Source organism: Pogona vitticeps, chromosome 1 (genome assembly GCF_051106095.1).
Source record: "Pogona vitticeps strain Pit_001003342236 chromosome 1, PviZW2.1, whole genome shotgun sequence".
NCBI lineage: Eukaryota > Metazoa > Chordata > Lepidosauria > Squamata > Agamidae > Pogona > Pogona vitticeps.
The window spans coordinates 346,175,017-346,202,335 of NC_135783.1; the positions used below are offsets into that span (position 1 = coordinate 346,175,017).

The 27,319-nt window shown below is 45.0% G+C and overlaps 1 protein-coding gene across 1 annotated transcript in view; it reads left to right on the forward strand.

The window, feature by feature from the left end:
- ESR2 (estrogen receptor 2) overlaps positions 1-26,505 on the forward strand; it is a 77,794-nt gene extending 51,289 nt beyond the window's left edge. Inside the window, exons 6-9 of the mRNA XM_072986787.2 lie at positions 10,744-10,882; positions 13,115-13,248; positions 15,944-16,124; positions 26,033-26,505. Of these exons, the coding sequence (XP_072842888.2) occupies positions 10,744-10,882; positions 13,115-13,248; positions 15,944-16,124; positions 26,033-26,210 (632 nt within the window). The 3' untranslated portion in view covers positions 26,211-26,505. The remainder of the gene's footprint in view (positions 1-10,743; positions 10,883-13,114; positions 13,249-15,943; positions 16,125-26,032) is intronic.
- Positions 26,506-27,319: the final 814 nt, after the last annotated feature.

Consider the following 27,319-nt stretch of genomic DNA (forward strand, 5'->3'; position numbering starts at 1 on the left):
CGAGAGCCTGTGCCCCTCTCTATCTGCAATGCATCATTGAAAAGAAGATCACGGGTCAATGTGGAAGAGATGGAAGGCAACAGCCTTGGAGAACTATCATTCAAGACCAGCTGGACCTTAATAAATAGCAGATCTATATAGTGAGAGAGAGAGTAGGAGATATGCCATGATGGTAGCCAGTCTCAGAAACTGAGATGGCCTTCAGAGAAAGAGAGGCAGGTAATTTGGTTCAGAAACCCACACAGCAAATTCCAAAGAAGAGCAAATTCCAAAGGATGCTTGCATTTTTCTTTGTATATTAATTCAGGAAGCATGGGTTAAGTCGTTGTTGTTTAGTCGTTTAGTCGTGTCCGACTCTTCGTGACCCAATGGACCAGAGCACGCCAGGCCCTCCTGTCTTCCACTGACTTGGGTCAAAATCATGTTGGTAGATTCGGTTACACTGTCCAACCATCTCGTCCTCTGTCGTCCCCTTCTCCTCTTGCCTTCACACTTTCCTAACATCAGCGTCTTTTCCAGGGAGCCTTCTCTTCTCATTAGATGGCCAAAGTATTGGAGCCTCAGCTTCAGGATCTGTCCTTCCAGTGAGTACTCAGGGTTGATTTCCTTTAGAATGGATAAGTTTGTTCTCCTTGCTCTCCAGGGGACTCTCAAGAGCCTCCTCCAGCACCACAATTCAAAAGCATCAATTCTTCGGCAGTCTGCTTTCTTTATGGTCCAGCTCTCACTTCTGTACATCACTACAGGAAAAACCATGTGTTTAGTCGTTTAGTCGTGTCCGACTCTTCGTGACCCCATGGACCAGAGCACGCCAGGCCCTCCTGTCTTCTACTGCCTCCCGGAGTTGTGTCAGGTTCATGTTGGTTGCTTCGCAGACACTGTCCAGCCATCTCATCCTCGGTCGTCCCCTTCTCCTCTTGCCATCACACCTTCCTAACATCAAGGTTTTTTCCAAGGACTCTTTTCTTCTCATGAGATGGCCAAAGTACTGGAGCCTCAGCTTCAGGATCTGTCCTTCCAGTGAGCATTCAGGGTTGATTTCCTTTAGAACTGATAGGTTTGTTCTCCTTGCAGTCCAGGGGATTCTCAAGAGCCTCCTCCAGCACCACAATTCAAAGGCATCAGTTCTTCGGCGGTCAGCTTTCTTTATGGTCCAGCTCTCACTTCCATACATCATGACAGGAAAAACCATAGCTTTGACTATTCGGACTTTTGTTGGCAAGGTGATGTCTCTGCTTTTCAAGATGCTGTCAAGATTTGTCATCGCTTTCCTCCCAAGAAGAAGGCGCCTTTTAATTTCAGGGCTGCTGTCTCCATCTGCAGTGATCATGGAGCCCAGGAAGATAAAATTTGACACTGCCTCCATATCTTCCCCTTCTATTTCCCAGGAGGTGATGGGACCAGTGGCCATGATCTTAGTTTTTTTGATGTTGAGTTTCAGACCGTTTTTTGCACTCTCCTCTTTCACTCTCATTACAAGGTTCTTTAATTCCTCCTCACTTTCTGCCATCAGAGTGGTATCATCTGCATATCGGAGGTTGTTGATATTTCTTCCGGCAATCTTAATTCCGGCTTGGGTTTCTTCCAGTCCAGCCTTCCGCATGATGTATTCTGCATATAAGTTAAATAAGCTGGGGGACAATATACAGCCTTGCCGTACTCCTTTCCCAATTTTGAACCACTCAGTTGTTCCATGACCAGTTCTAACTGTTGCTTCCTGTCCCACATATAGGTTTCTCAGGAGACAGATAAAGTGGTCAGGCACTCCCATTTCTTTAAGAACTTGCCATAGTTTGCTGTGGTCCACACAGTCAAAGGCTTTCGCATAGTCAATGAAGCAGAAGTAGATATTTTTCTGGAACTCTTTGGCTTTCTCCATAATCCAGCGCAAGTTAGCAATTTGGTCTCGAGTTCCTCTGCCTCTTCGGAATCCAGCTTGTATTTCTGGGAGTTCTCGGTCCACATACTGCTGAAGCCTACCTTGGAGGATTTTGAGCATAACCTTGCTAGCGTGTGAAATGAGTGCAATTGTACGGTAGTTGGAGCATTCTTTGGCACTGCCTTTCTTTGGGATTGGGATGTAGACTGATCTTTTCCAATCCTCTGGCCACTGTTGAGTTTTCCAAACTTGCTGGCATATTGAATGTAGCACCTTAACAGCATCATCTTTCAGGATTTTAAATAGTTCAACTGGAATGCCATCACCTCCACTGGCCTTGTTGTTAGCCAGGCATTCTAAGGCCCACTTGACTTCGCTCTCCAGGATGTCTGGCTCAAGGTCAGCAACTACATTGTCTGGGTTGTCCGGGATATCCAAATCTTTCTGATATAATTCCTCTGTGTATTCTTGCCACCTCTTCTTGACGTCTTCTGCTTCTGTTAGGTCCCTCCCATTTTTGTCTTTTATCATGTTCATCTTTGCGCAAAATGTTCCTCTAATATGTCCAATTTTCCTGAACAGATCTCTGGTCTTTCCTTTTCTGTTATCTTCCTCTATTTCTTTGCATTGTTCATTTAAGAAGGCCCTCTTGTCTCTCCTTGCTATTCTTTGGAAGTCTGCATTCAAGTTTCTGTAACTTTCCCTATCTCCCTTGCATTTTGCTTCCCTTCTCCTCTCTGCTATTTCTAAGGCCTCGTTGGACAGCCACTTTGCTTTCTTGCATTTCCTTTTCTTTGGGATGGTTTTCGTTGCTGCCTCCTGGACAATGTTACGAACCTCTATCCAAAGTTCTTCAGGCACTCTGTCCACCAAATCTAGTTCCTTAAATCTGTTCTTTACTTCCACTGTGTATTCATAAGGGATTTGGTTTAGATTATACCTGAGTGGCCCAGTGGTTTTTCCTAATCTCTTCAGTCTAAGCTTGAATTTTGCTATGAGAAGCTGATGATCAGAACCGCAGTCAGCTCCAGGTCTTGTTTTTGCTGACTGTATAGAGCTTCTCCATCTTTGGCTGCAGAGAATATAATCAATCTGATTTCGATATTGCCCATCTGGTGATTTCCATGTATAGAGTCGCCTCTTGTGTTGTTGGAAAAGAGTGTTTGTGATGACCAGCTTATTCTCTTGACAAAACTCTATTAGCCTTTGTCCTGCTTCGTTCTGAACTCCAAGGCCAAACTTCCCTGTTGTTCCTTTTATCTCTTGGCTCCCTACTTTAGCATTCCAGTCCCCTAGAATGAGAAGAACATCTTTCTTTGGTGTCAGTTCTAGAAGGTGTTGTAAATCTTCATAGAATTGTTCAATTTCAGTCTCCTCAGCAATGCTGGTTGGTGCATAAACTTGGATTATTGTGATGTTGAATGGTCTGCCTTGGGTTCGTATTGACATCATTCTATCATTTTTGAGATTGTATCCCATTACAGCTTTTCCCACTCGTTTGTTGACTATGAGGGCTACTCCATTCCTTCTACGGGATTCTTGCCCACAATAGTAGATATGATAATCATCTGAGCTGAATTCGCCCATTCCTGTCCATTTTAGTTCACTGATGCCCAGGATGTCGATGTTTATTCTTGCCATCTCCTGTTTGACCACCTCCAGCTTCCCAACGTTCATAGATCTTACATTCCAGGTTCCTATGCAGTATTTTTCTTTGCAGCATTGGATTTTCCTTTCACTTCCAGGCACGTCCACAGCTGAGCGTCCTTTCGGCTTTGGCCCAACCACTTCATTAGCTCTGGAGCTACTTGTACTTGTCCTCTGCTCTTCCTCAGTAGCATGTTGGACGCCTTCCGACCTGAGGGGCCCATCTTCCAGCGTCATATCTTTTAGCCTTTTGTTTCTGATCATGGGGCGTTCTTGGCAAAGATACTGGAGTGGCTTGCCATTTCCTACTCCAGGTGGATTGTGTTTAGTCGGAACTCTCCACTATGTCCTGTCCGTCTTGGGTGTCCCTGCACGGCATAGCCCATAGCTTCTCTGAGTTACTCAAGCCCCTTCGCCACGACAAGGCAGCAATCCATGAAGGAGGGAAAAACCATAGCTTTGACTATTCGGAGTTTTGTCGGCAAGGTGATGTCTCTGCTTTTTTAAGATGCATCCTCAAGGATCCCAACAACTTAATCTTTTTCCCATCACTTCTTGAACACCGAGGCTCCTTTGTGTGAAACCTAGCCATAAGCCACAGCTAGAGTAGGCCCATTTGAATCAATGGACCTTACAGATGGGTTGACTCACCAAATCCCAGCTGATTCATTGTGCTTACTCTAGGACTGGATTACAGCCATAGTGTGCTGTGTAAGCTTTTTATGGCACACTTCTCTGTTCTGGCTTCCATGTGTCCTTCCTTCTCTTTCACCTTAAAAAAAAATCATTTCTCTGCAACGATTGTAATCTTCATTCAGTTCTCACTCCTTCCCATGAGGCTTTGCTGCTCATGCTAGCTACAACAGTGGGTTGCCACTGACTCATTCCCAGCAAGCTTCACATCCCTGCTCCTGGCAAACAGCGAGTAGGAGGGTGTGAATGATCACGTAGGGTTGATTTCCATCCACCGATTTCCTACCAACCCTCTTAATTTAAAAAGAAGCCTCCTTGGTCCTTTGTTTAACCAATGATGGTTTCTCAATGTATAAAGTTGTAACACAAAGAGTATGTTAATAATAGTAGTAGTCATCTTAGAATTGCAGAGCTGGAAGGGACCCTATGGATCCGGCCCCTGTCAAAGAGACACAGTGGGGAATCAAACTCCCAACCTCTGGCTCTGCAGCCAGATACTTAAAATCCACTGTGCTGGTCTTAGAGTGCATCATTCATGTGTGCCACTAAAATGTGCAAGGGCTTTTATCCTCCTGCCGTCAAGGCCTTTGTTGCACGCTTTTTGTTACATCTTCACTTTCTTCGGCCTCTTTTCCTTCTCTGCTTAAGAAATGCTGCAGTTGAAATTCGGGGCTAAATGAAGGAAAGCTTTTGTGGATTTTACTGTCTAGTGCAGGCAGATTTCACCTTGCATTCCAAGAGTGCTGATTGTGGTCTTCCAATAGGGACGTTGGATGGGGCGACCCCAAAATAAGGATGGAGTTGTTTACATGCTTGGAGAATTCCCTGGATATACAAATTTTAGAAGACGGTAAAAAAAAAAAAAAAAACAGAGCATAGACAGAGTTCTGGCTCTTGTTCGCTGAAGATGCCGGCCACAGAGACTGGCAAAATGTTAGGAAGAAAAACCTTAAGAACACGGCCAAACAGCCCGGAAAACCCACAATAGCCAGACTGTAAAATTATTTATTATTATTTATTTTATTTATTAGATTACTATCCCATCTAGACCAAAGGTCTACTCTGGGCGGTTTACAAATTTAAAACCAATAAAACCAATAAGCATATATTATAAATCCAAGAGGGATTAGTAGTTCCATGTAACATTTGGCTAAAGGATCCATGATTTACAAATTCCAGGATGTGTAAGATTGTTGAGGAAAAGGTTGCAAGGGAGAAGGTGAGAAAGAAGAGGCACTGAGGGGGGAAATGGAAGTACACATCAAATGTAGCCATGGCACCCTCCCCCCTCTGTACTCCTGCCTTCAAATGCTATTAGTAGATAATAAGGCATGGAAGCACATGGTATAATGACATAACAGACGTGTAACACTCTCTGGTTCTATGGGTCTGTGTGTGTATGTGTTGAAAATGAGTATTAAAAACACAAACTTTACAAAAATATTTTTATATGTATACTGTATATACAAATCGAGCAACAGAAACAGTGATATAAACACAGCCCAAAATTGGATGCCACACTGTGTACACCCCATGTTCTGTTCTCTAGCATCAGAGCAGGAAACAAGGAAGAATACAAACATTTCTTTGAGGCAAAATCAGACCAGAGTCCCAGATATATTTATTAGCCAAGGTAGGACATCCACAACATCCTTTTAAGATCTCTGTGACTACGGGTAATGGGAGGTATAGCGTCGGCGCAGTCCCTACTCATGTTAGAAGAACAAGGAATAGATGTTTGAAGGCTGTTCATTGTTCTGAGACTGTGACCAACCCCCAATATCGAGGTAACCAGTTCAGCCAGCCTTCCACTCTATCCCTGCTGCTGTTGAATGCCAGGTCTGTGTCCAATAAATCCCAGGTAATTTGTGACCTTATCCTGGAGGAGGACGCAGACCTGGCATGCATAACCGAGACGTGGATTGGCGGGGAGGGGGGTCCTCCCCTGGCTCTCATCTGTTCGCCCGGTTATGCCGTCCAGCACCAGGGTAGACTGGAGGGGCGAGGGGGGGGAGTAGCCATTGTGTATAAACCCAGCTTACAGGTTACCAGACGCTCCTCGGTGGTAAGGCCGGGTCTAGAGGCACTCCACGTGTCGGTTGGGGCCAGGGATGGAATTGGGATTTTGCTGTGTTATCGCGCTCCCTGTAACCCAGCGATTTCCCTTCCGGAGCTGGCCGACTTTGTCTCCGCGGCACTGTTGGGATCCCCAAGGCTTCTGGTCTTGGGTGATTTCAACGTGCATGCGGGGGCAGAGGTTACCGGGCCAGCTCTTGAGTTCCTGGAAACCATGGCTTCCTTGAACATGTCCCAACATGTCAACGGCCCCACCCACGTGGGTGGCCATATGTTGGACCTGGTCTTTTCCACCAACTGGAGCGAGTGTGGTCTGGTGGTGACCGACCTTGTGTCACTCCCCTTGTCATGGTCAGATCACCATCTGGTAAAATGTAAGGTTTTCGTGGCTCTCCCCCCTCGCAGGGAGCAGGGACCTATTTTCATGGTCCGCCCTCGAAGGCTACTGGATCCGGTTGGATTCCAGGATGCCATGAGAGGGGTCACGGCTGACCTGGCTAGCGCTCCTGTTGATGCTCTGGTTGACAGCTGGACCATGGCTGCCACCAGGGCCGTAGACATGATCGCGCCTAAACGCCCTCTCCGTCGCAGAATGCGCCCAGCGCCTTGGTTTAACCAGGAGCTCCGAGCGCTGAAGCGACATAGGAGAAGGCTAGAGCGTAAGTGGAGGAAGGACCCGACGGATTATAATTGGATAGCTGTCAGGGTCGCAACTAACCTTTACCTCTCTAAGGTGAAGGCTGCTTGTCGAACTAGGCCTCCCCCTAGTTTCTCACCTGACCAGTTTGCAGCCTTTTTTAAATCTAAAGTGGAGGCTTGGGGAGAGTGTCTCGGCCCCGTGGAGCCTCAATTGTGGGGTTCCACAGGGGTCGATTATCTCCCCAATGCTGTTTAATATCTTCATGAGGCCGCTGGGCGGGGTCATCAGGGGATGTGGAGCGTCGTGTCATCAGTATGCGGATGACACCCAGCTCTACATCTCCTTTACTCCAACTGCAGGTGATGCCGTCCTGTCCCTCCAGCGCTGCCTGGGGACCGTACTGGAGTGGATGCAGGAGAACGGGCTGAGGCTGAACTCGGACAAGACGGAGGTCTTGAGGGTGGGTGCCCCCACTGTTGGCGGCTTGGGCGACTCCCTCTCGTTTGGGGGGGGTGACTCTTGCCGCAAAGAGTGGGGTTCGCAGTCTGGGGATCCACCAGGACCCGGCGCTCTCCATGGAGACTCAGGTGGCGTCCGTGGTCCGCACCACCTTTTTAAATCTCTGGCGGATAGCCCGGCTGCGACCCTATCTCGATGTGGGGGCGCTCACCACCCTGGTCCATGCGCTCGTAATCTCAAGATTAGACCACTGTAACGCGCTCTACGTGGGGCTACCTTTGAGGCTGACGCGGAAACTCCAAGTGGTGCAGAATGCGGCGGCCAGACTCCTAAGTGGAGCTCGAAGATACCATCACATTTCTCCTATTCTGGCCGCACTGCATTGGCTGCCCATTCGATTCCGCGTTGACTTCAAAAGTTCTGACGCTTATGTTTAAAGCCCTAAACGGTTTAGGGCCTCGATACTTGGCGGAACGCTTACTCCCACCCAGTTCTACCCGTGTCACCCGAGTGAGTCAGGAGGTGAGGCTGAGGAGCCTGACGCCGAGGGAGGCCCGGAAGGAAAAAACAAGAAACCAGGCCTTCTCGGTGGTGGCTCCTCGCCTCTGGAACAACTTACCTCCTGACATTCGCGCAGCTCCCTCGCTGGGTATTTTCAAGAAACAACTGAAAACATGGATGATCAGGCAGGCCTTCCCCCTTTCTACCTAATACCTTCTTTTTCTGTTATAATATATCCCGTTTCTCGCCATCTTTGGGAAAAATTTTATTCTATCTTTTAATTTATGTAAATTATTATTTGTGATGAGGTTTGTTATATGTTTATTTTTTAAGTGCATGTTGTAAGCCGCCTAGAGTGGTCACAATTGACTAGATAGGCGGGGTATAAATGAAATAAATAAATAAATAAATAAATAAATAAATAAATAAAATAAACAAGGGACGTGGTGGCGCTGCGGGAGGTGCTGCAAGGTCAGAAGACCAGCCGTCGTAAGATCGAATCCACGGGATGGAATGAGTTCCTGTCGCTTGTCCCAGCTTCTGCCAACCTAGCACTTTGAAAGCATGTAAAAATGCGAGTAGATAAATAGGTACCACCACGGTGGGAAGGTAACAGCATTGCGTGTCTAGTTGTGTTGGCCACGTGACCATGGAAACTGTCTATGGACAAATGCTGGCTCTACGGCTTGGAGACAGGGATGAGCCCCGCCCCCTAGGGTCGGACACGACTGGACTAAACATCAAGGGGAACCTTTACCTAGGATATCCACAACATAAAGGAAACATCTTCAAGTATATAGCCTTTAGATGTAAGTACATATGATTGCTTGGTAGATCCACACTTCTGGTGCCCCTCCTGCACAAAGATATTGAAATTCAGCTACCTAAATGAATAGAGACAACAGCTCCTGCCTGCTCTTCACAGCCCCTTCCTAAATTTGCCCTCCCATTAGGCTGAACCAAACAGTCCATAGGGGTTACACATGCACTGCAAGGAATATTGAGATAAAAACACACACATTTTAAATAGTTATACAGCACATGTATTAATTTCCACAAAGAACATAATCAGGTACAATGCAAAAGGTACATTTTAATATCATGTAATTACAAATAACAAATACAATGTCTATGACCCACATTTGTAAGTTTTAGAGCATAAATTAAAATTGCATATCATACATACATTCATACACACATGCACACGTATGCACACACACACAATGCACACACACGTGCGCACGCACATGCACACACACACACATTTTATTTATTTATTTATTTATTTATTTATTTGATTTATACCCCGCCCATCTGGTATGTTCTACCACTCTGGGCGGCTGATAGATAGACAGACAGACACACACACACGTATGTATATTTTAATTTATGCAATTACAAATATGGGTTCCCATAAATATAATGTTCATACTAAAACCTTCTGTGTTGAGAGCATTTTCAGAAAAACAACAACACCAGGAGACATTACAGGCAAATAGAGGACTCACTAATTGCTGTAGTAATTACAGTATATATATTACAGTGGGGTCTCGACTTACAAACTTAATCCGTATTGGAAGTCGAATCAGCATTTCCCATACGAATGCACTGAAAACCAATTAATCTGTTCCGGCTGTTTTTGGTTCTTAGGTTGAGGGGCATTTCCCATAGGAACTAAGGCAAAGCCGGTTAATCCATTCCTACCACTAGGGGCAGAATTTCTTTCTTTTTTTCCTTTTAATCTAAGATGACTTAGGTTTAAAAAAAGGAAAGAAATGAGGGAGAGAAGGAGGGAACAGACACCTTTTCAACAGAACACCCTGAAAAGCACATTTTCAGCCAAGACAAGTACCTTCTGGAAAAAACCAACCACCTTTCAGACAACAGATCACCTTGAAAAGCACCTTTTAAATCAAGACAAGCCAATACAAGCACCTTTTGGGGAAAGGGGGGGGCAGCAAAGGAGGGAGGGAACACCTTTTAAAAATCCAAAAATCAAAAATTAAAAAAGCGCCAAAAAATAAAAATACAGTCCGTACTGCACTGTACCAGGCAATACCAGCAGTACCAGGCAGTACCAGGCAGTCTGAAGACTGTCTCCAAATCCACTCTCAAAATGCTGGGAAGAGTGAGGAAGTAGATAAGCACCCTCTTCACTGGCCAACAGTTAACTGAAAGTTGAAACTTCATGCTTTCCCCACCTCAAACACGTTTTTTTTTGTTTGTAACTCGAATCTAAGTGTGCAAGTCAAGTCAATATTTTTCTATCAGAGTGGTTTGTAAGTCGAAATGTTTGTAACTCGAGCCGTTTGTAAGTCGAGGGTTGACTGTACAACAATTAGTAAATCTTCTAATCTCTTCTTGCCAATAATGTCATCTGGTGGTGCAGGGTTTTTTTAGTGATTAAATAATTCGCCCTCATCCGTCTCTTGCATGCAATGAAAATGATTTCATAGGAGCAGGAAAAGCCACATGACAGAAGGAAGAAGTCTTTAATTAACAGATATCTGCCCCTCCTGGTGGCATTATCATCATTACCTTTTTACAGGTGTAACTTAAGTGACAAGATTTTGGGTGATCGGTCTTAAAGTGCCCGTAATACTTGATTTTTGTTTTTGTAATATTTTCTGACTATACATTGAAAGAGACTAATGCATCTCCTTCTTTCCGAAAAGTCTTCAGGCTTGGTTTTTTATGTACAAGCCACTCTTTCAAGAGCAAAATATTTCCTAAATCTTAAATGGCGTTCAAAGGTGCTTTAAAATCCACACTGCCTTCTGTTAGGAAATACAGATAGAGACTTGGATATTTCTGATGTCATGACCCTGCCACCCTATTATTTTAAAAGGTTTCATAGAGTTGAGTCTATACGATCAAGTGAGGCTTTTGGAAAGCTGTTGGCTGGAAGTGTTGATGGTTGGGCTCATGTGGAGATCCATTGATCATCCTGGTAAACTCATCTTTGCACCAGATCTTGTGCTTGACAGGTAAGAACTCATGTTCTTTCTCTCTGTGTGTGTCTCTGAATGAAGGGGGGGTTGCCTTCACTCCAAAATTCAGAAATGGGGGCATCCTCTCTTGTGGACATAGGTGAGATCACTGGGGCGCACAGCCCTCACAAATAGACACTGCAGGAGTCTATTTAAAACCCCTCTGCTCAAGATTGGACAGCGGGCAGTACTTCCTCTGGAGAACCCTTGCATCACTGTGCAAGGGTTGGGGAAGGCGGGGCACCCCCACGCATGCATGAAGGAGTGGTGGAGCGCTTGCACGGGTGTGCAAAGGCCGGGGAGCACTCTCTCGCTCGCATGCGCAAAGGGGTGGGGGCCCCTCACATGGGCACGTGTGCATGTGTGTAGGGGCTGTGCAGGGGGGGAGTGCATGTGGCAGGTGGGAGATCTTTCTCCGCGGCCCGGTCCAGCCCAGGCCATGGACCGCCACTGGGCCATGGACCAGGGGTTGGGGACCCCGGGCATAGAGCACGCTAGCCCTTGAACCATGTGATATCCTTCTTCCGTTATATTTAGCAATGTAACTTTAAAAAGTAAAGGCACAGTTGGATAAGACTGCAGTTAACTCTCCTTAAGCTACAGTCATAGTCCAGAAAAGGGCGTAGGTGAACAAGTCATAGTGTAGGTGAGTTACACTTTTGTTGATGTGAAAAGGAACTGATTCGAAATATCTCTTTTTTTGGTAAGAGGTTGTTTCTAAATCCTGACTTAAACTGAGATAGCTATTGCATTCTCTTACATTGCAATAATATTTTGTTTCAGTTGTGGGTGGGATGATAGTTAGACTGTTTAAGCAAATAACTCTTTGTAAGGTGGGGGATTTGAGATATTCTAAGGTGAAGAAATTTGCTGTAATGCAGGTGCTCCATTGGGGAGTTCCAAGATGGGAAAAAGTAGCAAGGAAGAAGGGCAGGGATCTTCTAGGCAAGCAGGAGGTCTTTGGGAAGTTGTTGAAGGCAGCAAAGGAGACCTGGGGAAAGTGGGACTCTCCAATGGTTGATGGATTCTATTTCTCCCAGGCAAGCTGACCAATGCCGAGTATTATGGGAGCACTACTGTATCAACATCTGGAGCAGAACCCCATGTCTGCAATAGGCAAAAATTGCATTTTTTTATTTTGGGTTGTTTAGGGGGATGCCTCTTCATTTTTTTATTTGTGTATCTGTCCTTTTGTTTTGCCCTAAAAGGAAAGCCTCTTTTGAGATTCCCACTCATGTTTTCCTTATTGGAGTTTTCCCCATTCATTTTTATTGGCACACCAAAAGACTTTAAAAAGGGCAGAGGCAAGGCAACAGAGAACCAGTCTACTCCAAAAGCAGTCAACAGTACATGAAAAAGAAAAATTATCAGATCTACAATATGCAGACACTAGTTTACATTATCATACACCATCAATCATCATTGCTTGGCGCTGGCACCCCAATTCCTTCCCTCTCCAATCTTTGGTGCGCTACACATGGTATTGCACCCCCCATATATACTTTTAATAGAAAAAATGCAGAGTACATTAACCAAATAATTTTTAAAAAATCATACAGAGAAATGAACACATAGGGGAAAAAGAGTAAAAATTTAAAAAACCCACCCACGGGGATACTTCCTCTCCCAAAAACCAAGAATAGCAAGCAAGCAAATAAAGGCAAAAAAATGCAATCAAAGCCTCCTCCCAAACCAAAGCTATTAGAATATGGAGAGATTTCTTTTTAGCCTTCATGACTGCTATTGGATGAAAAATTTATCTGGTGATTTGCCAGACAAAGAGTGACATGGCACCAAAAGGTTACATGAAAGAGGGAACACGAAAGAAATATGAAACTTTTCTGTACTCTTCTTGCATAAGCATAGACTCTTTTGTGTGCAGAGGCAGTCTTTCTGCAATTTCTGACAGAACATAGACTACAGAAGGCTCTTTCATGTTCTCTCTCTCATTTGGACAGGAAAGGCCCCTCTACTCTGCGAAGCTAGTAGAGCAGCGGTTATGAACAGTGTTGTATGAGAGGATTTTATCAACAGTTCAAAGTTCTTGAGAAAACATTTTATGTTGGTAGTTTCAACGTTTTAATTTCTTTACCAAAAAGTGGATGCAAGAAAAAAAAAACCAGTTCATGAAAAAGAGGTGGGTGGGAGACCATTGTTGGCACAAGGAGCAATATCTTATAGGAGAAAGTGTTTCTGAGTTCTAATAATCCTCTGACGACTTAACATTAGGGATGAGGGGAAATGCGTGGAAGGAATTTTGGAAATCTTTGACATGCTCTTGGCGACGACTTCAAGGCTTCGAGAGCTGAAACTGCAGCACAAGGAATATATCTGTGTGAAGGCGCTGATCCTCCTCAATTCCAGTGAGTAGACCCTTCAGTTGTGTCAAGTTGTGCTGATTATTGTGACAAAAATGTGGGATGGTGGTTGTAGAAGTACCAGATGACACAAGAGCCGTTCGTGCAAATGAAATGAAGACAGCCAAACTGCCTTTTCCCTTCCTTGTGTTATGAGGGTTCGATACACCTAGGTTGCTGTACCATATTATTCGGCACCTGTGTTTGATGTCTTCTTTAAGGTAACATTTAAAAGGGCTCTCGATAAAATAGTGTACGATCCACACATTTCTAATTTACTCTTTTGTTCATTCACAGATACACGAGAAAGTTAGATTGCCTACTTTTTCTCCTATGCTGTTAACTGATAAGGAAGAAAATATATCTAAACTGGAAATACTGAAACTAAAAACACATAAGTTATAGGTAACAACAGAGCTGGCCATATAGCTCAGTGAGTTGGAGCACCTGGCTGCACAGACAGGAATTGAGGGTTTGATTTCCCAATGTGCTACAGAACCAGGGACTGGAAGTTCAAACCCCCACTGGTGCCTTGTAGGAGAAGAGCCAGCCTGTGTGATTTTGGCTAAGCTACGTAGTCCCCGTCAGTGGTTTAGATATCTGGCTGCAGAGCCAGAGGTTGGGAGTTTGATTCCCCACTGCGTCTCCTGGGAGAACAGCCAGCCTGTGTAGCCTTGGGCAAGTTGCACAGTCCCAGACCAGCCCCAGAAGAAGGGAACAATAAACCACCTCTGAGTATTCTCTACCTGCCATAAATCCGAATTGACTTGGCTTGGTTATTATTATTACATAATCTCAAAAGAAGAGAGTAATAAATCACTTCTGAGTACCCAGGAAGCCCTGGAAAAGATTGCCAAATGTCAGAATCAACTCGGCAAAATGTGATGAGACGATTTCACATAGTAACAGAAAGGATTTCTTTTCTTTTGAAACCTCCAGCTTTAAAATGTTCTTTGGTAAATTTTTATTACTTTCCCATCAAAACAGGCCTGGCAGGTCTCATGCGTGTCAAGGCTACAGAACAGTCAACAGGGCAATCCAGTTAAAATGAAAATATTCCTTCTCCGTTGTTCAGTAAAGATGCGGGTTTACAGTTGTGCCACAAGGTCTAGTCTCAAATTAATGCATGGTTATTCACCAGAGTGTTCAGAGATTATGATAGCAGACTGTGGAGGCTTCTTCCTTGCTATTGGTCTTAATGTCTGTGTAAAACTTTTAATGTTTTTAATGGTTTGAAATGTTTTTGAAAATACTTAATTGTTTTTATATTGTTTTTATTGCTGTAGTCTGTCCTGAGGTCATAGGATATAGGATGGAATATATACTGTATATTCTAAATACAAAATGCTCTAAATAAAAAGAGAATGAAGTTACATTTCACTTGTAATGTAGCAGTACCTTTATTTTTCTTATTGGGGGAAAAAAAGGATTTTCCCCAAATGACCTCGACGCTCTGACTTAGGTTTGAATGCTGGGCCATTGTTTGTGGTGTGTTACAGACACTTCCCCACACTCGCCTCAAATAAATGGAGCTTTCAGGAGCCAAACCAACCAGTCATGTGAATCTGAGTGCCATCTTAATTTTCTGGCTGAAGAACATGCTTTGCATTCTGGCTTCTATAGAACTGGGCCCCTCAAAGGTTACCTTGATATTTGCACTGTTTGGGAATGACTTGATTCAGGTAGAAGCAGACCTGGGCAAAGTGCGGCCCTCCAGATGTTGCTGAACTACGAATCCCAACACTCCTCACAATTGGCTGTGTGGGCTAGGATTGCTAGGAGTTGCAGTTCAACAACATCTGAAGGGCCATATTTTGCCCAGGTCTGAGGTAGAGGGCCAGGGGAGAAGTCATGAAGGTTTACCGACCAGCTCTGAAGCATAATATGCAAAACAAACAAACAAGCAAAATCAGTTTATTTTAGGAATATTTGCTGCGGTTCATGATTACAGATGGGCACAACCTGGTTCGTACCAGGTCATAAAGTCGGTGCTGTTGCTCCCATTCCCCACCCTCTCTGGCTCAGTCCACTCCTCACCAGACCCGATGGGGTAGCTTCCAGCACCTTCTCAACTGATCTCCCAGTCCCGGCAAGAGCTCAGGCTTCTCTGCCCCGCCTTCTTGGCTGATCTGCCACTCAGAGAAAAGGGCGGGGCAAAGAAGTCTGTGCTCTTGCTCATGACTGGGAAATCAGCTGAGGAGGTGGGGAAAGGCAATCAAGCTGGTGAGTGGCTGATTGGCTGCGGAGGCGGAGGAGAGGAGGAGCAGCCCCTGTGCTGCTGCCTTCACGAACTGGAATGAATTGGAACGAACTGGTTTGTGCCCATCTCTATTCATGATTTTGTTTTGTTTTGAAAGGCATGGAACTGCTGATTAAAATGTCCAGATCACGATGCATAGACCTGAGCAATGCTTTGTATGCCTGACAGCTGTGGCTCTGTGGCTTTACGCTGAATAGGAATGATAAGAATTGAGCTGTGCCTTTGTCAGTTACACCTGGCCTTCCCCACTTTGCTTTGGTTATGTCTGTCTCTGGTGGCACCTGATGGGGTTAAGAATGGTCCTGGATCCATTGAAGTTGCCCAGTCTGTTAAAAAAAAACAGTCTGGGATGAGGTGGTATGAGACAGCACCGAAAGTACAACCAATTCTATGGACCTTTAGGCTGTAGGTCCTGATTTTTTGGTGTTCTTTTTTGGGTAGACATGTTTCCACTCGCCCCCACTGCAGAAGAACCTGAAAGCAGCAGAAAGCTGAACCACCTGCTCAATTCTGTGACGGATGCTTTGGTGTGGGTTATAGCAAAGAGTGGGATCCCTTTGGCCCAACAGACCACCCGTTTGGCAAACCTGCTGATGCTGCTTTCACACGTCCGGCATGCAAGGTAAGACCATTTGGGACCTCAGGCCAGATGAGGCCCTTCTTTGAAACCTATGAGCCTTTTTTAAAAAATGGCTGGCAGTGAAACATGCTAGAGGCTAGGCTAACGTTAGGTGTTTGCTTCTGGATTTTTTCATGGATACTTGCAACGGCTCATGGCTGACATATAGTATGTCAAGTAAGGGCATAAAAATGATGATGTTAATGCAATGGCATAAGTCCTACTTGCTCCTTAAAAATCCTGCTGAGGGTACGAAAGAGCTATACATGTAGAAGTGAGGAGGAGGAGAGAAGCAGTTAATTGTTGTTGTTGTTGTTGTTGTTGTTGTTGTTGTGTTTTGTTGTTATGTGCCATCAAGTCGCCTCCAGTTTATGGCGACCCTATGACTCTCCCTATGAATGTCATGTCCTCAGTTGCCCTGCACAGATCTTGTAAACTCAACCCTGTGGCTTCCTTTAGGGTAGTGATTCCCAGCCTTGGGTCCCCAGATGTTCTTGAACTACAACTCCCAGAAACCTTCACCACTAGATATGCTGGCCAGGATTTCTGGGAGTTGTAGTGCAATAACATCTGGGGCTCGAGGTTGGGAACCACTGCTTTAGGGAGTCAGGTGTGCATCTCATGGACAGGTAGGTGGCTGCAGTAGGGAATAGGATGTTGGTACAGGGAGGCCCTTTTGTTTGATCCACAAGGCGTATACGGGTTGGTGGAACCAGGACTTTGCCACAGGACACAATATTTAGAGCAGTGGTCCCCAACCTTTTACGAACCATGGACCAGGTGGGGAGGGTCCATGCATGGGGGGTGGGGCACCCCCACTCACATGTGGTCATGTCATGGTGCACTTGCATGCATGGGTGGGTGTGGCGTGCTCACGGGTAGGTGTGGCATGCTCGTGTGCATGTGCAGATGGGCAGGACACACTTGCAGATGAGGGGCACACTCGTACGATTCCATGGGTGAGCGTGGCACGCTCACAGGTAGGCTTGGTGGGCTCACATGCATGTGCGGATGGGCATGGCGCGCTCATGGGTGAGCGGCATGCACTCGCACTCACATGTAGGTGGGTGAGGCACCTGTGTGTGCAGGTCGGCGGGCCCTATGTGCATGTGGGTGTGCATGGGGAGAGTGCGTTCAGGGGCATAGATCTGTCTCTAAGGCCTGGTCCTGCGAAGGCCACAGACCCACAGCAGGCCACAGACCAGGGGCTGGGGACCCCTGATTTATAGGAAAACATGATCTAGTGATAATTCTACCATTCAGTATTTGGAAAATAAATGGCAATACATCCCAACACTATTCACCTTCCTTTATTATTGAACACATAACTGTTTTTTCTCTCTCTCTCTCTTGTGGAGTCAGGGAGGAGAACGGTTGTATCTTCCTCCTTTTTGATTGAAGGCCTGTTCCCATGTGTTGTGTTGGAGTGAGTAGAGGTCAATGCTGCTTGCTCTAAGTGCCAAAATGGCCAGTTATGAGACTGTCCACACTGGCGTATACATCGTTATATGGATCGCTGTTGGTACCGTTTGGATCTAATTATGGCATCCACATGTGTTTCCACTTAGATTAATCCATCCTGCCTCTTAAGAGCTGTCCCTCTCCTTTTGGGCACAGCGGTAGGGCATGCATTTTCTTTTAAAGATTCAACACAATCCTAATTAGCTTGCTGTGTAGCCTGCGCAGACAGCCCACACACAAATGGGTAGTGTTAACAGAGGAGACAAGCCTGTTACATATTGTGACATTAGAAGAGAGGGCAAAGAAATTCTCTATTTTGTGTGGGTTTTTTAAAAAAATGTTTTGCTAACTCACACAGCAAAATTCTAATACCATGCGAGGCTGATGCATTGCCATTTTGATATGCAAATTAATTTATTGAAAAAGAAGAAGAAGAAGGAAAGTCACCCTAAGGTCTGAGAGAAAAGGTGGGGAAGGAGGTGCAGCTTCAGCAGAGCCCCTGCTGGGGGAAAAAGGCCAGGAAAAAGGAGAGTTCCTTCCTTTCAGTCTCTCAACCTTCACCCCAACGCTTTCCTCTTGTGTTGCAGCTGTCCTTGGCTGTGGTTGCCACTGCCTCCTTACTCGCGAATAATACAGGCAAACATACTGCAGCAGACTCATGGCTGGTGCAAGTAAATTTGACCACGTCTCTCCAGTTCTGGCTCGCCTCCATGGGTTTGCTCATGGTGTCCCGGATTAGGTTCAAGGTTTTGACATTCACATACAAGGCCCTCCATGGTTTGGGCCAATGTTACTTGTCGGAGCATCTCTCCTTAATGTCATCAGCCCGACACACAAGATCATCTCAGTTGAGGCTCCTGTGGGTGGCCACCCCAAGGGAGGGCCATAAATCCTCTACAAGAAGCAGGGCCTTCTTTGCAATGACTCCAACTTTATGGAACCAGCTTCTGGAGGAGCTCTGCCGAGCCCCCTCCCTGTGGACTTTTAGGAAGCAGTGAAAGACATTGCATTTCGGGGAGGCTTTCCACACCAATGCCAGCTGATGATCTTCTCCACACTTTTTCTTTCCCCTCCTTCCTTCCCTTCTTTTCCTCCATCTGTTCAGGGATTAGTCAGTGCCATCTGTTGTTTTTTTTAAGGGTTATTGCCGTAACCTGCCCAGAGTAGAGCTGTGACACTAATGGGAATGGGATACAAATTGAACAAACAAACAAACTAACAAACCAGGTACAAGTTCTGTGTGGATCTATAGCATGGGAACAAAGACTCGTAGCATGATCTCCACTGTGGGTGGAAGGCTCACACAAGTGAGAGTTAAAAGATACCAAACTTAAGATACAAACTTTTAAGAGTGGGCTGGATAACGCCAAATTTCTCAGTGTGGGCAGGCCCATGGCTCTGTTCATCCCAGAGGGCTCTTAAGTGGCATAATGGGAGCCAGGACTTGGGAAGTTTACTTTTCCTGAGTCTTTTTGGCCAAGGTAGAGGATTCTGATGGTTTTTATCCCATCAGAATCTGCTCTGGTGGCAACCTTGTGTTTGAAAGATTTGGTTCGGAGGGGGGGGAGGAGGGACTCATTAACACGACAAAATGTCTTCCAGATGTTTCCTGGACTCTACCAGGGAGGAAACTATACGTTCAGATTCCATGCTTCTCAGCCCCACCCCTGGATTTAACACCCCAGGAAAAATATACAGTAGTACCTCGGTTTGTGAATGCCTCAGTTTACATAATTTTCAGTTTATGAACCGAAATCCATAAGAAATAAAGGCTCGGTTTATGTTGTTTTCTCTCTTTTTTGCACTACGAAAGGGTTTTACCAGAGCCCTTTCGTAGTGCAATTGGCGTTTCGGTTTGCGAAATTTCTGGACTACATAACGTCGCGTACAACAGATCCGTTTCACAAACCGAGGTACTACTGTAAAGAGCGTCGTTGAGAAGGCTCAGCTCACAACTCCCTCATGAGCAGTTAGTTTTCAGTGCAGAGGGAATTTTTTTTAAAATATGGGGAGCAATCCATCATGCAGTTCTTCCGTCCCAGTCCGGAATACACAAGCATCTTGTGCAAAGCCTGTAATTCCAATTGAGATATTCTCGTTGGGTCACAGACTGGCTAGATTTCTGTGGCTTTTCCGAGGAGATAACAGCTATATCTTCCTGAAGCGTTAAACCTTCATTTGGGATTTTTGCTAGGGGAACCCAAGGCCTAAGTCACGTTGCTGTGATATAAGCCAACTCCCAAGGCCAGCAGTTGGATATTTCCAGCAGTGCTTCCTGGAGAGGAAAAACACCCTCATTGAGTCATTCACACAAGATTATTCTATTATTCAATTCATTCACATTCTATTATTTAATTTAACTCATTCCTGCATACGTCCATAGAAACATCACCACCCCTTTCTGTATGATACCTTGCATGTAATATTTTGGAAGATAACATGGGAGCAGCTGTATTAATTTTTCAAGGCTATATAAACTGAGTTAGCGCTAGAGTGCCTAGAAAACTGTGTAGCTGACTGGTTGGATAGCTGAGTAGTTTAGGTATCTGGCTGAAGAGCCTGAGGTTGGGAGCTCAGTTCCCCACTCTGCCTTCTTTGGAGAAGAGTCAGCCTGTGTGGCCTTGGGCAAGCTGCACAGTCCCAGGGCACCTTCAGAAGAAGGGAACGGTAAACCACTTCTGAGTATTCTTTACAGAGAAAACCTTGGAAAGAGTCCACCATAAGTCAGAATTGACTTGACAACACATTATTATTATTATTAGAGTACCTGCATGATCTAGAGCAGGGGTGTCCAACCTTTCACCTTCCCTGGGCCACATTAGAAGATGAAAATTTGGTTTGGGCAGCACATACATTTGGTTTGGGCCACATGGGGGGGCAGCCCTAGCTGTCCTCCACAGTCCCGCTCCAAGTGCGCTTACCGGCAGCTGCGATCTCAGACAGCAGAGGCTGCCAGCTTCTACTCCGGCGGCTTTATGGGGCCGGGAGGAGGTCCACCTATTGACGGGGACGGCACAGTGCAGTCACACAGCCCCCCTGTCCCCTCCCCTCCCACTCCTTCCTTCCTTCCCTCTCTCCCCCTCTACTGTTGTGACATGCCCCGGCCACATTCCGGCCGCAAGCGCCGGCAGTGTAACTTGAAACTTTGGAATTTCTTTAAAAATAAAAAATTGCACTGGGCCGCATTACGAGCTGACCTGGGCCGCATGCGGCCCTCGGGCCACGGGTTGGACAAGCCTGCTCTAAAGCTTCAGTAAATCATCTGCAAGTGAAGCTTTAGTTTATAGAAGGAAGAACATGCACTTACTCACATCATTTGTGATTTATGCGATTAAGGATATTTATAGGTGTGTATAACAGTCCAAGCACATAAAAGCTCTGGCACCCCCTATACAGTGGTGCCTCGCACAACGAGTGCACCGTAGAGCGATGAATTCACTCTACAAGGCTGGTTGCACCGTAGAGCGATGAATTCACTCTACGAGGCCGGTTTTGCGATCGCAAATGCGATCGCACACTGATGCCTGCATAGGGCGAAAATCGCAGAGCGAAGGTCGGTAAGCGAACCGCTTACCGACCTTCGCTTTGCGAACCGCTTACCGACCTTCGCTTTGCGACCCGCCGATCAGCTGTTCGGCGGCTACAAAATGGCCGCCAGAAGCCCCAAAATGGCCACGCGCAGCGTTTTCGCACCCTCGTTAAGCGAGGGGAGGGCGCGAAAATGGCTGCCAGCCATTGCAAAACATCGCTGAACGGTGAGTAAATCAGCCGATTGGAACACATTAAACAAAGTTTAATGCGTTCCAATGGGCTTTTCTGCCCCATTCAGCGATGTTTTCACACAGCGAGGGACCACTGTATATGCATCAATAGGATGGTCCAAAAGTTATTATCACGTGTCACTGGGCCCAGCCTTTAAATTCATCAATTATCAGTGGTGCCTATTGGGGTATTTATAACTTGATTTTCACCTTATCATTAGGTGATAACATGCCCAGTTTTATAGAGGACTGTCCTCTGGTTTAGGGCATCCTTTAAAAAACATAAGCTAACCTAAAGCTTCTGGCTTAAAAAGGTAGGAATGAGTTGCTAGGTAGCTCAGTGGTTTAGGTAGAGGTTGGGAGTTTGATTCCGCACTGTGGCTCCTTGACTGGGCTTGATGAGCCATAAGGTCCCTTCCAGCTCGGCAGTTCTAAGATTATTATTAACTGCGAAAAGGGAAAGCAAGGCTCCTGAGTGGGCTCATCAGCGAGCAGCAGGAATAAAGATTATCTGGTCATACTCTTCCCTAGGCTTTATTACTGGGCAGAAAGCAACAGAATGAAACTCAACAGGGATGAGTGCAAAGTACAGCACCTGGGAAAAAGAAACCAACTGCACAGTTACAAGATGGGGGATACCTGGGTCAGCAAAACTGCGAGCAAGAAGGATCTTGGAATTGTCGTAGATCACAAGCTAAATATGAGCCAACAGTGTAAGGTTGCTACAAAAAAGGCAAATGCATTAATAGAAGTATAGTTTCCAAATCCTGCGAGGTGCTAGTCTCCCCCCCCCCACCCTATTCAGCACTGGTTAAGCATCACCTTGAGTATTGTGTCCAGTTCTGGGCATGACACTTCAAGAGGAATGCTAACAAATGGGAACAAGTTCAGAGGAGGGCGACAAGAATGATCAGGGGGCTGGAAACCAAGCCTTATGAGGAAAGGCTGAAAGAATTGGGCATTTTCAGCCTTGAGAAAAGAAGACTGAGGGGTGATATGATAGCACTTTTCAAATATTTGAAAGGCTGTCATACAGAGGAGAGGCAGGATCTGTTCTCAATCATCCCAGAGTGCAAGGCATGTAATAATGGGCTCAAGCCACAGGAAGCCAGATTTGGGCTAAATATAAGGAAAAACTTCCTAACTGTTAGAGCAGTACAACAGTGGAACCAGTTACCTTGAGAGTTGGTGAGTGCTCCAACACTGGAGGCATTCAATCAAAATTTAGATAATCACCTGGCAGATATGCTTTGATGGTATTCCTGCATTGAGCAGGGGGTTGGACTTGATGGCCTTGTACGCCCCTTCCAACTTCACTTTTCTATGCTTCTATGATTACTGTAAATTTATTTATTTTTATTTATTTATTCAATTTTTACCCTGCCCCTCTAGACAACGTCTACTCGTATTGTATTGAAAGGATAGCAATCATTCTAAATTTCCATATAAGCATAAAAATGAGCAGATAAATATCCCATGGCCATCCTCTCCAGCCAGGTGGGAAGGTCCTTGGTGCTGCTGAGAACGTCATCTGCTGTGGTTGCTCGATGCTTGATTTACCATACTGTCCATAAGCTTGAGACAGAGCAATACCTACCCATGCCGTTCTGTGAATGTGCAAAAGGGTAGTTCTTAGTCCAGCCTTCTCCAACCTGACGTTCTTAACCTGGCATCCTATACTTCCTATAAGTCCCACCATCCTCATCCACTACGCCACTGGTAGATATAAAGGGTGTTTTAGATCTAACACAAGAGGATAGCAAGATTGGGAAAGACAGTTTTGACCACTATGGAATGTAATTTTCACCAGGAAAAAAAATTAGATGTATTTTAAAGGATGTATTTCCCGTAATTTTCTGCTTCTTGAAATCTTCCACACAAGCCTTTCTATGACAATTATCTATGCTTTGGTAGTGATGGAACTGTATTCTGCAATTGTGATAAAATGTTGACCTGGCACTGGAAAATTCGTCATTACTTTTTAAATTGGCATGTTAAAAAAGATTGAGCCATTATGTAGAATTGACCTGAGGACCTAAGAAATAGTGTCCCCCCCCCCATCATGAGAGGTACAAAATGGAGTAATCTGGATTTTGACTTAACGTTTGCCTTTAAAAAAAAAGCTATAAACCTTTCTAGTAATCTAATTCCTAGCTTCTCAGGAGCAAAAGGAAAAAAAAAAACCAAACCCCTCAATTTTAAACTACGCGTGCATTAAGGAAATATGAAGAGACACTTCTGGTTGTAATGTGAATTCTAAAACATTGAGTTATCAGTATATTTAGTTGCGTTACAAATGTCAACCAACAGCCCTGCTGAAGTCTTGCAAACTCAAGGCTGTGGTTTTCTTTATTGAGTCAAACCATCTCTTCTTTGGTTCTCCTCATCTCCTGCTGCCTTCAACTGTTTCCAGCATTATTGACTTTCAGGCAAGACTATAAAAACAAACGTTAAAAAATCCCCATAGGTAGAACATGGGGGCTAGAACCCACCCTGCCATGCTAATGTTCTGCTTCCAGGGTGTTTACCATCTATGGGGGTATGACTATATTGATGACTATGCGATTCTTCAGTTGCATTTGAGATGCAATGCTCCGTTTCCCAACCTTGCTCTTACTAATGGTGTGGATGCCAGATGGCTGCTCCAGTCTGAGTGACGTGATTTTTCCATGAGGTTCCAGGAGAGGCCTTTATTTTGGTTCCCCCACCTTTACAGCTGCTTCCATGCGCACACAGGAGTCTTCTCTGTTGCTGCTCTAGACTCTGGAACTCCCTCCCACAGGAGGCCAGGCTGGCCCCTTCTTTGCTGTCCTTCCACAAGCAGGCAAAAGGCCTTTCTCTTCAGGCAAGCTTCCCCTCCATTACTAGCTTCCTGAGTGGGATTTTTAAATGGATGGCGGTGCCTTATTGCTTTAAACGGGTTTGGGTGTTGCTTATGTTTTTTATTTGATATTTGTTCAGTACTTTTTAGAATCTGTGTACTTAATGTTTTTAGCTTTAATATTGTCTTTTAACAATGTAAGCCGCACTGAGACCTTTTCAAGGAGAAAGGTGGAGTAAAAATATATTTTTAATTCATTCATCAAGTCATTCTTAGCTAATACAAGTCACCGTCACTCCATAGCATAATGAAAGTTTACTTCCCATTTGAGTACAGTATTTGGAGACAAGATTATGATGAGATGATCAGTGGCCATAATAAGAGTGTGAATAGTTTCCCATTTTCTCAAATCTCTCCTTTGAGAGATGATAACTGTCATCTACTCCCTCTCTGGACCCACTATTAATTTTATCAAGAGCATAAGCTGGAGAGCACAGGCATGGATGACCAAATGATGGCCTTTCTGACCTTTTATGGCTACACCTTTTCTCATATTACAAAGTTCAAATTGTGCTTTCTCCCTGCTGGCCTGGAGGGACAAGGTAGCAGCATCTTGCAAATACATAGCGTCTTTTTTTCATCTATGTTTCTTGATTGCATGAAACCCTTCCCCAGCTCAGAGCTTGGAAACATTCATTTCAGCAAATACAATTCACTGAGGCCTCCAAGCCAGCATTGACATAAGTAGGTGCCATGTTGATTTTGCCCAGCCCGGAGCTTGGGAAATTTTTTTTACTTTTTTGGGATTAGAATCTCCTGTTGCCACACCTCCCCTGCCTGGCCCAGAGCTTGTATGATATAAAATGTGCAATCTAGTCAATATTTGGTGGAAATCATTCTTCTGGATTCAGTGGTCCTTCATAACCTGAGTTGGTGCAGCTTGTTGGATTAGAGCACATGGATCAGGAGTTCAAATTCCCGGCCTCCTGGGAGAGGGGCCACATGAGATGACCCACCGTGTGGCTGACATGTTGGATTTTGTACCCAATCACCTGTGCAGCCTTGGGCAAACTGCATGGTTCTCCCAGGGCAACATAAGAAGGAGGAATGGGGAAAACCCTGGGAGGGTCTTCATAAATTGACATTGACTTAATGGCACCTAATTCACCATAATCACCTGAGCTCTAAGTTATTACTTAGTTTACGTGTAAATCCGGCTGTAATGTCTGTATAGACCTCCTGAGAATGTTCTGTTTCAGGATGTGGAGATCAACTGCATGTTTGCGCATTTTTTCATATCTAAAGCTCAACCCCTCTTATTTTCTTCTAAATGTATGGGAAGGGGGTTGTCTTGTCTTTTACCTTAGGCAGCAAAATACCGTATTTTTTCCATTTACAAAAGCCCCCCCCCCTTTTCTAACACCCAAATTAGAAAACTTGAGGGCAGTGGACGCATGTGGCCCTTTGATCCTCACACCCTTTCCCAGCTGCCTTTCCCGCTTTCTAAGCCCTGCAGAGTTTAGGAAATGGCTAATGCGCCCTTTCATGGCTGCTTCAGGATCAAAGGGGTGTGAGTGTGCTGCCCTTTCATGGCTGCTTTACTCTGTAGCTTTGCAAAAGACAGGGAAAGCAGCTGCCTGCCCTGTATAAGATGACCCTCAATTTTTGGTCCAATTATTTAAGTAAAAAAGTCTCATCTTATACACAGAAAAATACGGTATCTTGGATTAGTACTTTACTTACACATTGGTGAGGTAAATATTGCCATTACCAACTTGGTCTATGCTGTACACTTCCCACAACCCCTGAGGATCTCAGAATGATGCTATTTTAGGTTCTTCTTTCTGACCTTTCACCTTTCACCACAGCAACAAAGGGATGGAGCACCTTCTCAGCATGAAGTGTAAGAACGTCGTACCCGTTTACGATTTGCTACTGGAAATGCTGAATGCCCACACGGTCCGAAGCCACAGGAAAACACCCATCTCCAACGATGAAGACAATCCACCTCCGCACACGGACATTACAGATGGAGCACAAATGTGATTTTGCAATGAACTGGAAAATAAATTAAAAATGGAGGGAGGGGTGAAGATTAAAAGTCGAGGCTGTTTGTTTCGTTATCTTTCAGAAAGAAGACACTGGTATCTTTGTAACCATTTATATTGGATCACACATGGAACTGTTCTGGAAAAACCTCGCATGGCTGGCATCGAGTGAACTGTTTATGATCCTGGCTTTATCAAATGTTGCACTTTTGAAGTGCCTTCTAGAGGAGACTGTTGACGCGCCCATATGAGCCTTATTGCTTTATGATACCCTAGCTGAGGGTAGCCTTTTTTTTTTTTAAAAAAAGAGGGAATGACACACATGTTTACGAACTAACGGCAAAAACTCTAGTGGTGCAGGAAACAGGAGCAACTTCTACAGAATAACTGATTGATTTAACAGGATGCTTTTCATCAACACGTTCTCCGTATTAAAACAAGGAAGACGTAGCCTGTTCCCACTAGAAATGTGTGCTGTTTGCCTTGGTAACTGCAAAAGACATGAGAATGTTTCCCTTTTGAATATGTAGGGGATGCTCTGATATAACTGAAAGGGCCCAGCTCCTTGATACATTGGGACAACATGGCCCAGAAGCTTCTAAAAATAGCTCTAGTTTGTACGGACTGTTCTATCAATGTTTGGCTTGTTAGATCTCTGTGTTCAAACACTTGACCGGACGTTTGGGTTGTAAGCTTTGCAACATGGCTGCCACTGATGTGAAGGAATCGTTGCGATGAATATTCAGACTCCGTGAATGATTACTGTATGTTATGTCTACAGAGGTTCACAGTTATTATGGCAATTAGACGTGAAGAAGGAGAAACAGGGTTGGTAAATATGTTCATTCCGAAATGAGGAAGAGCACAGCATAGGAGAAAAGTGATGTCTTCTGGTGGGCCGCTTAAGGTATTGGGCGGTAGCATCTTCATGCTCTACCATGTGCTAGTTCGGGGTCTCCACGCAGAGAGCTGCTCCACTCTTAATGGTCTCCCAGTTCACTTCAATGGCTGAAGCAGTTTGACGCACAAAAAACGAAAACTGTGCAAAGTTTAGACCAGAGTTTCAACTCCATATTAAGATCTTTATAGTCTATTCTGCACATGTTT